The following is a 16,877-nucleotide window of genomic DNA, read 5'->3' as shown; positions in this document are numbered from 1 at the left end:
CTGTTGGGAGTACTGCATTTCTGAACTTGTCCTAAGAAAACTGGGACTCCATTAGGGGCCTTTTTAAAGCTTTGTTTATAGAATGGGGTTGAGTAATAGACATAATCTGTGGTTAATAGCTTGTTTGTGGATGCTTAGTCCAATAGGTAACTCCTGCTTAACCAGACACTGACAAGCTTGACCCAAAGCAAATACTTTCTCATATGCATAATGTTTCTGTTGTATATAATATTCTTGCACTAGGAACAGAATCTTACTCCCAAGTCTGGTGTGCTGCATTCCTTGGGGCAGCTCAGGTGACATGGGATCAGTCTGGCTCCTAGCTGAGTCAGTGATGCCTGCTTTTGTCCTGCATGTAGGTTCTGGATTCAGAGCAGGACCCAGCAGAGCATGTTCCAGAAGTGGAGGAGGACTTGGACCTTCTGTATGACACACTGGATATAGAGAATCCCAGTGACAGTGGGCCAGAAATGGAGGATGATGACAGTGTCTTGAGCACTCCAAAGCCAAAGTTGAAGTAAGTGTGGGGCACCTGATGCTGGGCCAGAGAGAGACCATGTGCTGTGTCTGCACAGATTAGGTGTTCTTTTTATTCCCACCCCTCCATCCTTGTTTTTTTTTCCCCATCTTGACCTAGTGTGTGTTGTTACAATATGAATGGCTGCTTGTGAGCTGGAGGTGGTGGTGGGGGGGTCTGACTTTCTTTTAGTCTCATTTCTTTCTTGTTTCCTGTGCAGATGTTTTGCCTGCCCTGCTACCTGAGCACAGGGGTGGGAGTTACTGACAGGCAGGCATTAGTAGAATTAAACCCGGTGTTTTGAAGAGGTGATAGAAACAGCTGGGCAATCTGTGCTAGGGCAGAAGGAGAAGTGGTTGGAAGCTGCAGAAATAGAGGCAGGGATGGACAAAGCAGACTGTGTCTTTCTGGAAAAGCTGATAAGACCCTCTCTAGAAAGAGAGTCTTTGCAGGCATTAAGGAAGCAGAATTGTGGGAAACAAAGGAGCCTCTCAGGCCCCAGGGGGACTGACTGTAGCACACATAGATACGTGCAAGCCTGTTCTGAACCAGCTTTTGTGCATACTGACGTATGGGTAATCACAGCACTGTGGAGCTGAGCCAGGGATCACTGGCTCAGGGTGTCAAGCAGATGCAGAACCCTGAGCTAACAGCATCACTGCCAAATAAAGACTGAAAACATGAGACTGAGCTGCGCTCATGCTTCTGACTGGCATGTGGTTGCGTGCTCAGGCCTTCAGTGTTGTGGTGGCTCTAAAGCAAAGCCTACCACAGCAGTTGGTTAATACAGTATCTGTAAATGCTAGCTAATTACCAGCTGTCATAATCCTAATTAATGTTGAATAACCTAATTGGGCTAAGAATAGATTTTGAGTTTGGAGTGACTTGTTCTCTATCAGTGAGCCAGAAGATGTCAAGGATATGCTGGGGCAACAGTGCTAAGTGATGGGGCTGCTGGCTTTAAAGGCATTTGGAGCTTGACCCAGTATTGCCAGTTGGTAGACCCTATCTTGAAGGGATTTAAAAGTAGATATGGTAAGCATATGCTTTGAAACAAGCCATAATGTTATACTGTACACACTGAAAGCTCATGTCCTGTTCCCTGGAGCTAACTGTTCAGGGATATGTGATTACAGAAATATTACTGGAATAAGAACTTACTATGTCTGGTCCTGTGGAGACACTTTGTGGTTTGCTGTGTCCAGTGCTTGTGTTCATGTTTTGAAAGGATGTGATAAATGCTGATGTTTGTAAGCAGGTTTTTCCTGCAACAAGAACAAAAAAAAATCAGTTCCTTAAATTGTAATTGAGTCTTGTAGCTGGTGTGATGATCTGCCTTTTTACATGGAAGCACAATCTGATTGTGTGTGCTACCTTATCTTCCTGAGCAACTGTGTAACCGGATCACAGGGCTGGCAGCCAAATCCAGACGCAAGCTGGAAATAAAATGCATATTAGCAACAGCAGTCACTTACCCACAGGAGCAGAGTATCCATGTGGGGCAGTAACTCTATTTTCTGTATTTCAGTCAAGAAATAGACACTGTCTAGGCTGGCATGTAGTTCAATCATCATTTGCAAAGCTGAAACAGGAACTACAGTGTGAAACTTTGCACCTTGTGCTTGGGTGGTGAGGACACAGCTGCTGCTGTGGGGTAGATGTGCATTTCTGTTCTGCTGTGGGAAAATGCTGGACCTGCATGCCCATCATGGATTTTCTGCTGTTTGGTGTGTAGCCTGAGGGCATGCAGATATTCCTAGGAAGAGCTTTATAAGTATGATGTGCTGCATGACAGGTGACACGTTGGATCCATCAGATGGAAGTCTTATCAGCTAGTGTCAGGGGTAGGCAGAGATCCCTGGAATTTATGACTTCTCCTGCTGTCCTGGAGATCTCCCTCTCCTTTCAAAAGTAGCCTATAAATTTTACTGGAACCACTGGGGAGCAGAGAGACACCCTGGGAACAGTCATGTTGCTTTGCTGTGAATGTAGTGGACTTTCTCTTGTTAGTGGTTTTGATAATAAAGAGACAGGTTTTTCTTTCCTTATTCAGACCTTATTTTGAAGGACTGTCACACTCCAGCTCTCAGACAGAAATTGGTAGCATCCACAGCATCAGGAGCCAGAGAGAGCCATCAAGTCCTGTAAGTCATGTTTCATGAAGGTTATCTATCTGCAGGTAATATAGCAGACTTGCACTGTTATCTATTTGCATGTGTAAATTAAAGCACCCTCTCTGACTTCCTCCAAAGACTTGGGTGCAGAGATATGAATTTTCTGCTAAGAAGACATGGCAGGGGGAGGGACATGTTTGGGGTTTTGGTTTTTTGTTTTGTTGTTTTTTTTTTTTGTTGTGGTTTTGTTGTTGTGGGGCTTTTGGTTTTGTTCGTGGTTTTTTCTAGTGTTGTGGAGTTTCTTCTTGGTGGTGGCTTTTGTTTTGTTTGTTTGGGGTTCTCTTTTAATCAACTATTGTATTAACTCAAGGGGACATCTTTATATTATGTATTGAATACTTGCTAACAGTATGAATAGCTTCCATTTCCCATGTACTTGAAATGACTGCTAGGATGGGAGATGTTGCCTGGGAGGTTTAGGTATTCCTTGACGCTGCTGGAGAAGGGTTTACCTTACTGCTGTTGGGATACTTTTCATGGTGGCTGGGAGCAAACACTGAGGGGCAGCTCAGCCTCTTTTCCATCTGCTTGCATATGGGCACATTAGGTTCATAGAATATTGGTCCTATTCCAGGGCACTTCCTTACCTCTACTGTGTATCAGCTACTGCTTTGCCCATCCTACATGAATGTGCTTGGTCCTGGTGTGTGTGACCAGCCTGATCGAGAGAGCATGGCTGAAGGCTGTGCTGGTGCCATACCTCCTAATGATTTTTTTCCTCTCAAGCAGGTAGAAGTGCCTGAAAAGGCAAAGAGTATTGGAACCAAACATGCAGGCGACAGTATTTCTGACACTGTCACTTATGTAAGTTGAAAACACACTTGTTAATGTTCCTCCTGACAGTTTGGGTGTCAGCTGTGAACTGCGTTCTGTCATTTGTCAATATGTTGGTATAGCTGCATATGCAACACAACTCAGTAATGTTAGCTGCAGTGAAGATAATGCTCAGCTCTCCTCCTGACCTTAGTTGTTGGAGGTTCTTGTCTCTCAGCTTTTTGAAACTCAAATGCTGTATGTGGCCTTCTGTTGAAACAGCCTTTCTCTTGATTTGAGGAAGGCTGGCCTGAAGTATGCTACTGAGCATGTGTATTGTCCTGAAAAATATTCTCAGGACTATTTCATTTTGTCAGATAGAAGTATTACTTCAAGCTGAATCAGCAGAAATTAAGCTGATCCTGGGGTAAAAATTGCAAAGCTCAAGTTGCTCTACTGGGGACTTGCAGTTTGCAATGTTTCTCCCATGTCTTTCTCTCTCTGCTAGTTCATTTGGTTAAACTGAATTAAACTGCACTGCATGAGAAGACATGTCTCTGGCTTTGAGCTGGAAGAGTGCCTATTCCAAATGGCATATCTAGGCACCTTTCCTACCTCCATCTCACCTGTGAGGCAGGGCTGAGAACTGGGAGCCCTAGATAGCCAGTATCTGCTTCTCGCTTTTGGCAGCAAGTAGCATGTGCGGAAGAGGAAGGCTGAATGTGCCCCAGACAGAGTTAAGCTGGGGCAGCTCCTGCCAGCCCTTGTGGTAGTGAGGTGGAGGGGGAGGGTTTGTTCCTGATGAATCGGTTCCCTGTGTTTTTTCAGGAGCCTAACCAGCAAGCTGAGGTCCCTGAAGCTGAACTTCCCACGCCAGATGTGTTTGTTGAGAAGCTCCCACCCAGTGGGAAGATCACCAAGACAGAGTCCCTCATTATCCCATCCACCAGGTAGAGTGGCGACACAGCATTGCTGCAGGGCTGCTCGGGAACTCATTGCTAACATTTGTTCATGATGGCCTTCAGCCATTGACTGCCAGGCCACCCTCCTTGTGTTCAAATACTTAAGTGATGGATCTTGAGCACTTAATAAATGAATGCTCAGAACCCTGAAGGGCAGCATTGCACTGAGGTTGCTCTTGTCTCCTGTGTTGTACCTGCTCCATGTCCAAGGAAGTTTTTATGAAACTCTGGAGCTGCTTGCTGAAAGATAATGTTGCTGAGTCAACGTCTGATGCAGATTTTGGCCTTAAGGGTGGTTGTCAAATCTAACTTATGTCCTGTTCAACATTCCCTAATTGGGTAGTAAATGCAGGCTTCAGCAACCCCACCATATAGTTTCTCCAGTTATTTGCAAGCAAATAGATGTTCTTTTGAAGTATTTCTGTGCTGCTTTTAGGGGTGTGAGTGCTATTTGCTTGGCTGGATCCTGTTATGCTTGTGTAGCGACAGCAGGGTGTCAGTGTAGGTCTTAGCATGGGCTGTGGAACTCTGCTGGGACTCCTGGGATCAGGCTTTGTAGCTGTACTGTGTGCTCTGCACTATCAGAGGCAGAATTAGCAGACAGATCTTAAGCTAACTCAGATCTATGTGCATGATTCCCTAATGCCTCCCATCACATTGCTGAGGCTGCCAGACTTGGGTGATCTGGGATTTGGGGAATGTATATCTGATACAAGCCAGGTTTGGAATGCAAGCATGTCTCTTTAGCAGGTCTGAAGGGAAGCAGACTGGACGTCGGGGAAGGAGTACATCTCTGAAGGAGAGGCAGCCCGTGAGGCCACAGAACGAGAGAGCGAACAGTCTGGACAATGAACGCTCTCCAGACACCCGGCACCACTTACAGGTGTGAAAAAGATTGCTGTCTCTGCAGCCACTCATAGTTTTTCCTCTTCTCCAACTGTTTCTTGTGGTTCCTTTCCTTCTGGCCCAAGTGCCATGCTTGCTCGAAAAGATCTGGGACCTGTGGCTTCAGGAAAGAGGGAATTTGTCTTGACTGATATTGTATCTTACATCCAGTCTGCTGGGTTTTGCCAGTTTATTGCTTTGTCAGGCCACTATAAACTGAAAACACTGGAACAGATTGTTATGATGAGAAATTGATAGGGGTGTGTTGAGGAATTACTCCTTTGAAATAAGGCAAATTGCTAGGGATTTCAAAAGGGGACTGACTCGTGCAGAGCATATGTGCCATTCTTTTGTTAGCTGTGGGACACACTTAATCCGCTTCTTGAAGGAGATTGTTCCTAGCTTCTATGAATCCAAAATTCCGTGCGCTACTGTTGGTATAAAGTGATGTAAGTAAAAGCAAATGGCAGAAAGAATAATGGCCAGTGAAACCAAGGTGGCTAATAGAGGAGCCGCAGGGGAGCTGGCCATGCACAGCTTCCTCGTACAAACTATAAAGGCTCGCACTGGTGGCTTGATGATTAGAGCTGACATCTCTACTGTTCTCTTCTGTGTCTTTATTTCCAGATCCCCAGGAAAACAGTGTATGACCAACTAAATCACATCCTGGTTTCCGATGACCAGCTGCCAGAAAACATTATTCTTGTCAATACTTCTGACTGGCAAGGCCAGGTAAAGGCAGGAGACGTTACCTGAAGCACAGTTCTCCTTCACTGTTCCTCCTCAGGAATGGACAGGCCTTGAGCTCTACCACTAACCAAGTAGGTTCTGCTGCTTGGTTGGAAGAGCAGTGGTGGTGCGTGGGGGCTGGCAGCATACTGAGTGTTCAGTGCCTACAGATTGGATTTCGTTTGACCAGGAGTTGCTGTGGCTCTTGTAAAGCTTTACCACCTGAGTCTTCCAATAGAGTTTTTCTCTTCCATGAAATGCTGTTCTTTCTGGTTAGCAGCACACTGGGAATGGCTAGATCTTTGCACTCAAGAGCCTACTTCTCAGCTGTGGTAGTCTGGGACAAAGCAAGCAGGGAGGACTGACCTTTGGTTTTGGCTGAGATTTCTAGGCACAGGTGACAAACACAGGAGAAAGTATTTCAGGTCAGCTCTGTGTTGCGTTGCACGTGTGCTTGTGATTCCTGACTGCAGGTATGTCACCCTGTTTTTTCTGACTGACAGTTGTATAAGGAGAACCCCGAACAGTCCTTTCTTACGCTGTCAACATGGGATGGTTTGTTATAATTTTGGAACAAGTTTTGCTCCTTTCAGAGCCTTAGTCTGAGAAAGCAATAAAATATACATGGAAGAGGACCAATAAACGTATGCAGGGTGACTGTGGCCTACAGAACTTATGCCAGACTCATGGAGTTACATTGTCTGGTTTGGCTTTCTGCTTCTGGAAGAACTAGGATCTCAATATTTGAGGGAGCAAAAATACCAGCTGAGCTACTGGTTCTTGTTTCTCTATACTTGGAAGGCAGAGGAATGCTTTCTGGAGATGGACATCAGGCATTGTAGGTCATCTTCCAGTAGTTCTAGCAGCTTGTGCTTGCAGTACAAGAGGACATGAAGATAGCATTGGCTGGAGTGTACAGAGTAGTGGTGCAGAATTTGAAAGTGTGAGATAATTGCCGAGTTTCATCAATCATCAATATTATGTCCATGTTAACTTATTTGCCGTTAGCTGCATGGAGGGGAAACAGTCTCTTGTAAGGAATGTGTGTGTTGGTAGAATTGTTCCCCTTTTAGTGCTTGAGGGTGGCCAGAACATTGCATTTGTTTAAGTCCTTTTGAAATCAGAGGGAAATGTAACTGCAGTTCCAGAAGCAGGTGAGTAGGCAGCATCTACTCTTACCCAGAGCTGTCTGCTAGGTGAATGACCTGTTGCTGCCTTGCTCTCTGCAGCCATAAACTATTGCTGTTATAGAGTTGTCGTTGCCATGTTTTGGCTATAGTGTTAGTGTTTGTCAAGAGGGTGCAATATTTCAATTTTTCTAGAGGAAGAGCTTTCCTTTGGCTGATACACAAAGATGAGGTTTTGGGAAATAACAATACCACTTACAAATTGGACATGGGGAGAGTGCCCATGCTTGAGTGTGAGAATACCTAGGAGACTGGGGAGACAGATTTTCTTCTTGTGACAGGGTGTACAAAAAAAAAAAAAAAAGACTATAAAATGTTCTGTTCTCTCCTCAGTACCTATCAGATGTCTTGCAGAAACATACCTTGCCAGTGGTCTGCACATGCTCTTCAGCTGATATTCAGGCAGCTTTCAGCACTATTGTCTCCCGGATACAGAGATAGTAAGTTCTCACCTTGCTTGTGTGGTTTGTTGAGGCTCCGCTCTAAAAGCTTCTCAGGTCCTGTGCCCCACTGCCCAGGGAGTTCTCCACCCAATAGCTGTGAAATACTTCCCTCTTCCAATGCTTCTCCCCAGTCTACTCTCCTGAAGTCAAAGTTGTGTGACTCTTCAGCACTCGCAAGCCCTGCACGTTGTTGCTATTCTGCCAGGTGTGTGAAGGTACAAGTCTCCTTTCATCGACACCAGTGATTTTAAAAGATTGTGTTTTGGAGGCTACCTCATAGGTCAGATCTAATTAGCAGTAACGCATGCAAAGCTAATGGGTTTTTAAATAGTTCTTCCCACACACCCCTGTGGTGATTCCCAGATTAATTCCTCAAGGTGTTCCCTAGGTACTTACTAAGGGCTGTGGGTACCTGAGTATGTTCTCTGACATAGCAGTTAGTTGCAGTAAGTACATTCTAACCTGGATAGGTGAGTCCAGTCCTTTAGATTATCCAAACATGTGAAAGAAGGAGCAAGGAGGCCAATTAAGAAAGTACTGAACAGTGTTGCATTTTATTAATGGTGTTTGAAGCTGCTGATAATCATTGTGATATTGCTTTGTGTATTGAAGAAGCTCTCTTCTGCTGTAGTTGTTATTGAACACTTTTTTTTTTTGTTTTTTTTTTGTTCTGAAATACCTGGTTGGAAGCACAATGGTGAATGTTTCCTCTTTTTCTATCTAGCTGTAACTGCAATTCGCAGCCTCCAAACCCAATTAAAATTGCAGTGGCCGGAGCCCAGAATTACCTCAGTGCTGTATTGAGGCTCTTTGTAGAGCAGCTGTCTCACAAAACCCCAGACTGGCTTGGCTACATGAGATTTTTGATCATCCCTCTAGGTAAATAAGGATCAGTTTTTCTTCTTAGAAAGACGAATGGGTTAAATGTGATGTGTTCTCTCAGGAGAAGCCTTCGTGGAAGCTTTACCTAGGTATATGGCTATTAAATGAGGCAAATGTCATGCTGTCGTAGTATTGTTTAATGCTTGTGTTGCTGCTTTTGCGTGAGTGAATTCTATCTTTACTTTCTTGATGCCAAAGTCTGCTTGTAAACCTTTTGTTTGAAGCAAGGGGTTGAATATTTCTGTCCACAAAGGGAAGCTCTTATATATCTTTTAATGACAGTACAATGAATGTACAGAATAATGTTCTAGAAGCCATTTCCCTGGCTGAAATCTTAAATTCATTGGGCACTGTGTTTCCTAGAGCAATAACTGTTCTGGCTTCCCCGAGGCTGACACAATAAATGTTTATGGAGGAAGGGGGTTTGACAATTTTTTAAAGGCTCTGAAACTGCCGAGAGATTAGATTATTCAAATTACATGTATCTTTTGACCTTTCCTTTATGTGCTGTTCTCCTCTGGTTTTTCCCTCAGTTTTCCAGCACCTTATCTCTCTGTCCTTCCAGCAACTCAACAAGCCTGCGTGGCTGAAAAGTTAGCTCAGCTTGGACTGCTTGTGTTGGGGGAAGCAGAGTAGACTGATAATAATATTAGGGGTCTTGTAGTCATCAGAAACGTAAGGAATGTTGTAGCAGTGATGCCTGGGAAGCCAGGTGGTCACTGATGCTTGTGGGCAGGGGTATCTGGGCAATGTTGGTGGTATAAGGGCATGATGCCAGAAGCCAGTCTAGTCCGAGGCTTGGATTATGAACAAGGAAGGCACTTAGGTGATGGTGTGGGTAAAAGAAAACTTGAAAAGCACTTTTTCTCAGTATTTTCCAAGTCATCTAGGTTTGGGGCCATCTCATGGCAGTTGCTGTAGGAGTCAGAAGCTGCTGCTGGGCACCATGAACAGTGCGGTTAGGCTGTTAATTTGCAGAAGTCAAATGAAAAATGCAGAGGAAGAGAGCTGAATCCTTCAGTAAGGAAGGCATTTAGTTTCCAAAGTGGTTGGCAGGAAGACGAAAAAGAGCCCTTTAGGGGGTAAAAACAAAATAATTATTTTTGCAAGGTTAAATGTGCTTTGAATGAGAGTCTGTTTGACTGAGAGCTTTGGTCCTTGCATGCTGTTTGTGTCCTGGCCTCAGAAGAAGAGTTTTCTGTCCTGCAGTCTTTAGTGACCTGAAAATATTGTCTTTTTGAAAGCAAAATTCAAGATTTAGCTATTGTGTCTTTTGGGTTGTTTTTTTTAGAACTTTCTTTTAGAATTTAAAAAAAACCAACAAACCAACAACAGAAAAAGCAAAGCATTTTGTTAATGGAACTGCTTCAGAATGGTGAATGCTTTTTAAATGTACTTTAAATATAGAAACTTCTCTAACAGGACCTTTCCCATAGAAGTCTGCAGTATTTCCTGATCGGATCAAGTGCTTATTTTCTGGCCAGCTTTCTGGCAGTTCATTAAAGTGATTGAGGAGCAACCTCTCTTTTCTAACAATAAAAAAAAAGCACCAAAGACAGAATAGTGACTGTGCCAGAAATGTCTAAAGGGAAAAGACTTTCTACTGTTAGCAGCACCTTCAAAGTAGGAATGGCAGAGTTTTTCCTAAGATGGTGTTACGTGCTTAGTTCACAACTACGTGCTGCAGTGACAGAAGAGTCAACCCACAGTAATTTATTAACAATGAGAAATGCTTAGTGTCTGTAAGCGTCCATACTGGGAGATTCACTCCTGCTTCTGATTCTATGGCTGAAGGACTCCTTTGATGTCCAAACCAGTGTACAAACAACTGAAAAGGGGCAAATAAAATAAAAGGTTGGGGATAATTTTGGCTGTTTGGGTGTTCTGGTTTTTTGAGGGTTTTTTTAGCATTTTGATTAGCTCCCAAGGATAGAACTTCTTGAGGACCTTGAAGTCCACAAGCACAAGTTCAGTACGTGCTTCCAACTGCATCTGCCACATGCAGTGTGTTTTCCCAGCGTGTGGGAAGGCTTTTCCAGGGCATGGTGCAGTTTCCACGTGCACTGTTTAAAACTCCACTGAAAAAGAAATGATGGGTCTGAAAGTAGCCATGATCAGTAGTGTCCAGGAAAGAACTTAGACCACAGTCTGTAATGACCTTGAAAAGAGTTCAGAGAGACCTGCTGTTTGAACCTTTCCTGGAAGTCTGGAAATTAGCTCTGTTTTGGAGGACTGAGAAGACAGTGGGGTTTTTCCACCATGAGCTTTACTGGAGGGTGGTGAGTGTAGTTAAGCAACTGGGTCTTCTTGGAAGGAGCTGTCAGGTTATCAGTTACCATATGATGACTCAACTATTGCAGTCCCTGGAAGTGTGGCTTGATGTGAGAATTTGATATGCAGGAAGGATAAAAATGAGCCAATTAGTAGAAACTCTGAGGCTACTTCATGGCTCATTGTAAATGTACAGGACTTATGCTGAGCATGACTGAATTATGGAGACTGGAGAATGCAACTCTTCTTACGTGTTGAAAAGACTGAAAGGGTAGCTGAAGAGCAGGTTGTATGCTCTGGGGACATGTGTGACCTAAACTGCAGGTGGGAAATTTTTACCATCTCCTAAGGCAGAATTTGTCACTTAAATGCCTTCCCTGTCCTGCTCAGTATAAGTATGAAGTCAGATTTCCATCCAGGGCTGCAAGCTGGAGGCTGGACACACAAACTTCAAGCAAGTAGATCTTTCATGTTCATAGAGGAGCCATAACACTTAGCTAGAGCAAGCAGGTACCTGATGCATATGCCGACATTTACTGGGCGACTGTAATACTTACTGCCTCCTGTCTTGAATTCCAACCTATTTATTGAACTTACAGCCCTTCTTCACCAATTAAACAGGCCTCCCTGGGTGGTTGTCGTTGTTTTTCCTGGCTGGGGACAATTGCCTGTTCTTGGTATTGTAAAACAGCTGTGGTGTGCAAATGGTGTTTGGAGGAAGGGGTTCTGACTCCTTTTTGCAGAGGTGCCCTGGCTGGGGTGCAGGCTGTGGGCAGGAAGGGCTGCTGGGAAAGCCCCTTGCAAAACTGAGAGACTGAGATGGAGAGCTGTAGGGCATCCATGTCTTCCAAATCATTTATTTCCTCAGCAGTTTCCCAGTCCTGTTTTCTTTGGCTTTTTAAAATTTAATTTGGCAGGGGAAAGAGGGAGATGTCACTGAAAGCTATCAGTGGTGTTGAAGCAGTCTCTCTGCTGGGAATTTTATGTGCATGCTCTTGTAGAGCTAAGTTGGACTAAATCACTTGGTTATAATTGAAGAAATTTATTTCTGGGGTGTCTAGTGTAGTTTAGATTTTGGAATTTAATTCCTTACAGATAAAAGAACACGATGTTTGAGGCTGGGAAGAACAGCTGTCATGTTTTCATTTCTTTTTTAGGCTCTCATCCAGTGGCTAAATACCTGGGGTCTGTAGATTATAGATACAACAACTTCTTCCAAGATCTAGCCTGGAGAGATCTGTTCAACAAACTTGAAGCACAGACCACTGGTAAGACCATGTTGTCTGTGTGTGGCCTGTGTGAGATGAAAGGCTTGAATGAGTAATTTTAGCAAATGTCAAGTAAATACAAGAGGAAGCAGACAAATGTTTTTGTTCCTCTTTTCTCCCCTCTCCACCACATTCCCTTTTCAGATGCTGACCTTTGTGTGTCCTCCATGTGGTGGTTTGCAAACAGTTGTTGGCTCCCAGAGGCACTAGCTGCCTCTGAATCATGCTGGTTTTACCTACCTCTCAGCTTTGTTTTTTGATGTGGAGGTCTCATTACCAACTTTAGTACATTGCTTTCTTTGGCCTTTCACAAACTGTCCTGCCTGAAAGATTTGGAAAACTGGAAACTCTTGGAAGATTAACTTCTATTAGTTGTGTGTGGAGATGACCTTGACATTTCTGAAGTCTGCTGGCAGGATCTTTCTTATTAAAGCATAATTTTATTCTTCACCAGTGTTGTAAGAAGTGGGAGCTGCCATAGGTCAGATCAACAAGTTCCTGTTCTGATCTGAGTCTGTTCTATGCCAGGATAAAGCCTTACAGTGTTAGTGTACTAATTTACTTAAAATATTAATGCTTACAGTTTTTCCATCCATTCCTTCAAGGACAGAAAGAAACAGGAGAAAGAAAGATTTGTATCTGACATTTAGGGCTACATGAAGGCTTGAGACTTGACTGAGGAGCAATGCCCTCATGGCAGCACATCCCATACAGAAATTTCACTATACGTAAAAAGCTTTGGAGATTTTTGAGCACCAGGAGGGTGGGGAAGTTGTAGTATGGTTCTCCTGTTGGAATTGCCAAGTGCCTGGAGTTCCCACGATGCTCCTAGAGTCCTCTAGCCACGAGAGGAGGCAAGAGAGACCTCTTCACAGGTAATTGTTCAGAGCTTTTTCCAGCAAATGGGAACTTGGCAGGACAAGTCCCTGGACAGCCTGTTAAGGTGAAGTTAGCCCTGCTTGGAGCAGGAGGGTGGAGTAGACATCTCCTAGTGTGCCATCTAACCTATGCTTTTCTTTGATTCTAAGCTTGTGGAGGAACAGATGTCTGGAACTGGTTTCTTTTCATTCCCTGCTGCACTTGAAAATGCAGACAGACGTCAGTATAGACTTATTTTTTTGTGTCTGGGTTAGAAATACTTCATTAGCTATAGAAATCCAGTTTGAGAGCCGTATCTGTTCTTTAGTTGGTTGTATGTGGCAGCATTTATTTGTTTGCCTGACGGTTAAGAGGAAAATTTAGCCTCATTTTTTGTGTAGTCCAGACCTTTCAGATTCTCCATTTTCATCTGTGCAGTGGGAACTGCAGTGAAACACCGTGATGGCACATGATGATTTGGCAGAGAATCCTAATTCTTCACAGTTCACTGTTCAAATACAAAGAGTCTGTGTTAAAATGCTCATTAAGGTGCAGAAGTGCCTGGTGATACTCACTTACATTCCCTCGATCTCATAATTGTGGCTCTTTGCTTGAAACCAAAGAAATATGGAAGGCACTTAGGAAATGTCTTCCTGTCAACTTGAATCAAACACAGTCCCACAGATGCTCTGGGGTAGGCTGCAGAGCTTCCTTCGGAAGATGAAGTTGAGATGCTGGCTGGGTACCATCTGTTCTCCATTTGCTTGGCTGAGCAAATGGAGGACAGTGCTGGTGATGGTCTGAGAAGTCACTTAAATTACTTTCTGTCTTTGTTCTATTGCAGTTCCAGAAACACCTGATGTTGTCTCCCGGATAACGCAGTATATAGCAGGGGCAAACTGTGCACACCAGTTGCCCATTGCTGAAGCAATGCTGACATACAAGCAGAAAAGGTATGTCACTAATGTAATACTCACTCTCCAGATCAACACCAGGTTAAAAACAAAGTGCTTTTCTCATCTTGTGTGCCAGCAGTCTTAAAGTCACTCCAAATTGCAAACACCTTGTGAGCCAGCCTTACAGTAGCCTGCACTTAGTGGTGTGTCCCATTTAGGTAACAGTGAGTCTACAACAGTGTAGTTATTTTAAGTGCGATGACTTCTTTGAAGACATGAGAGATTTGGGGAAGTGGGGATGAGGCAGAATGGGGGAACGGACAGATTATATCTGCTTAGGTTCCGGACATCTCTTGCCACAGAGATCTTGGGTGTATAAGACTGGACTATGGCATTCTCACCCAAAGTATCTTCCATGAGACCTGGCCTTTTTATGTTGGTGTTGAGGGAACTGAAACTGAACTCTTTTTGGAGTGTAAATAGCAGAGCTTCTCACAGGAGAGACAAGTTCCTTGTTGATTGGCAGTTGCAGGCTACCAGGATTCCTACTGGGGAGGGCTGACATTCACCAGGTTTTATTTCAGCTTCTCTTAAGGGATAAACATCCTGTAGGAGGGAGGATTGGGGTCTGAAAACAAGGTTTCAGAAAAATGTTGAGCCTCATGTGGCCGTGGTCCAGGAAGAAGAGTTATTGTCACTGAAGGGCAGAGGTGCATTGTTTCTGAGGCACAGAGGGGAATAATAGACTCCAACTTACATCCCAATTGTTTCTTAGAGCAGGACAAAGGACTAGCAATCTCCTGTGAGATATGGATGCTGTTAATTGTTAATTACTACCCTTCCCATGCTATAGCTGATCTTCCATTTTTGGTCCATTGACATCCCCCGTTAGTGCCTCCTTTGCATAAGAACTGGAAGGAATTAAAGGAGTGGATAGAGTCACTTTTTTCCCCTCTTTTTGGAAATGCTCATTGTATATTGATTTTTCATTCGTGTATCTGCTCTACATTACCTTACAGAAGTGATTCAGTAGCATTTAGCCCATTCTTCACACTCTCCTAGGGAAAATATTTCCGGAGTGACTAGTCCATTGGGAAGAGTGCGCTCTCTTCATGTGTTTCTGAACTTCTGTGATGTTAACCTGATGAAAGTGATGTTTGGAGAGCCACAGGGTACTTGAAGCTCTTAGCTTCAAGCTTTTATTTTGTTTTTGGTGTGAAGACTTACCTTAGTTACCAGTATGGAGTTTGGACACCCTTAGTGCAGTGTGAACCCATTCTGATGGCTGCCTTGTTCTTTTTCCACATCCTTTGGTTGCTGGGTTCTGCACTGCTCTCCACTGCTTTCTCTATTCTGTGACAGGTTCATTTTTGTCATTAACACACATTTTCAGTTTCTAATGTCCCCCAAAAGCTCAGTTAGGTACTTTGTTGAAAACCTCTGAAATGTACTTCAGCAACACAGAGGATTTAGCTCTCACTAGCAGTGTGTGTGACTGCTTAACCAAGCTGGTCTGATGATCCATTTGGATTTTAGACGCTTTGGACTTGGTGGTATGGTATCTGAAGCTGTTGATAGACTTAAATCAGGCTCAGACCCTGCAGGCAGTTACTTGGAAGAGAGATTGCTGAGACTTTTAGTCAGACTCCTGGCATAGGCTACAGTATCTGTTAGTATCTGTTGTGTCCACTTAGAGGAACATGCTCTCCCATGGAGTGATGAGCAGTTAACCTCTCCATGTGGCTTTCTTTAGAAATGCAGCTCTCTGTCATTGGCAGCAGTTTAGGGAGGGTATTGCAACAAACAGCACAGAAATCCTGTCTCCATTAGCACTATTGAATTAATGCATCACTTTGCTGTAAGTATAATAACATTTATCTCTTTCTTTGGTTGCTTTCTGAAAAGGAAAAAGAGCTTTCATTTTGATTTTACCTTAAGGTATCAGTTCCTTTTAGGTTCCCTCTCCCATCTCCTGCCTCTTTTCCCCCATGAACTTGTCTTTTGAGCCTTGTTTAACAGTTCTTGCAGGTCTGGGATGCACAATTTGTGCTTTAGATTAAATTCTGCTTGCTGCTGTGAAACTGTAGCGTCTGCTGGCAGAACATGTTGTTGACATTGACTGCTCTGCCTTTGGACCACACATATAGGTTCCCAGGATGTAGGTTGAATGGAAATGTAGGGGTTATTGAGAAAGAATAGCTTTGAGCAGTAAAACACAGAGAAGGCAGGAGTTTTTTCTTCCTTTCTTCCTAGTCATCAGAGGATATAGTATAGCTCCAAAAGGATCAAAACTGAGCAAAGGCTTTTCAGTTCCCATCTGTTGTAACTGGAGTGCTGTAGGTGGCACTCGGTGGCTCAGGGTGGGGTTCAGCTGTGTAGTGCCTAAGTGCAGACCAGCAAATCTTCTTCTTCTAGTCTAAAAAATTGAAGATTAGTCTCTTACTGGCAGGCTATGGGCCTTCTCTGAATTTAAGAAAAAGGAGACAGATGTATGCTAGCAATGGAGTTGTGCTCTCTGAGCTGCCTCTGAGACCCCCCCTGCTCTGCTGGGTCCCCTGCTTCAAATAGTACGATTATTGAACATTGTTTATTTTGTCCTTAGTTCACAAAATTACTGCAACTCCCTCTCCCTCAAGGCCAGAGGTGAATGCCTTTTCCAAGGCCAGCTTTCAAGGCAGTGGTTTGTGTAGAAACAGCAGCGCTACCTACAAATTCATTGCAAGACAGATCTCCCAGTATCCTAGCATTTGCTCTGTTAAACAAGCCCTAGTGGTCCAAGGAAAGCCAAGCCAGTCTTTAGGATGTAGCTGTATGTGATGAGCTGCTTTATAACTTGCCAGCTGTCCCCTCTTTCACTTACCTCCGCTCTCCTTCCTGGCCCTTTGTTGTTTGTCATGGCAAAAGGTTGGCGCATGTACTGCCTGTGATGGACTGCAGTGGTGCAAAAGCTTTGTCCATTCTTTTGGAGCATCTGCTGACCTTACCTGAAATAAAGGGGGCTGTCAATGAGGAAGGGGTTCAGAAAGGAAATGAATTGCCATTTCAGCTGCTC

General features: G+C 43.9%; 1 protein-coding gene across 1 annotated transcript in view; it reads left to right on the top strand.

Annotated features, from left to right (window-relative positions):
• PACS2 (phosphofurin acidic cluster sorting protein 2) overlaps positions 1-16,877 on the top strand; it is a 40,323-nt gene that overhangs the window by 7,342 nt on the left and 16,104 nt on the right. Inside the window, exons 6-15 of the mRNA XM_010020702.1 lie at positions 360-517; positions 2,571-2,661; positions 3,421-3,495; positions 4,273-4,394; positions 5,157-5,289; positions 5,919-6,023; positions 7,541-7,647; positions 8,375-8,529; positions 11,961-12,071; positions 13,774-13,882. Of these exons, the coding sequence (XP_010019004.1) occupies positions 360-517; positions 2,571-2,661; positions 3,421-3,495; positions 4,273-4,394; positions 5,157-5,289; positions 5,919-6,023; positions 7,541-7,647; positions 8,375-8,529; positions 11,961-12,071; positions 13,774-13,882 (1,166 nt within the window). The remainder of the gene's footprint in view (positions 1-359; positions 518-2,570; positions 2,662-3,420; positions 3,496-4,272; positions 4,395-5,156; positions 5,290-5,918; positions 6,024-7,540; positions 7,648-8,374; positions 8,530-11,960; positions 12,072-13,773; positions 13,883-16,877) is intronic.

Source organism: Nestor notabilis, unplaced genomic scaffold (genome assembly GCF_000696875.1).
Source record: "Nestor notabilis isolate BGI_N333 unplaced genomic scaffold, ASM69687v1 scaffold29968, whole genome shotgun sequence".
Taxonomy (NCBI): domain Eukaryota; kingdom Metazoa; phylum Chordata; class Aves; order Psittaciformes; family Psittacidae; genus Nestor; species Nestor notabilis.
The sequence above is the reverse complement of the archived record's forward strand: the minus strand, read 5'-3'. Positions and strand labels throughout refer to the sequence as shown.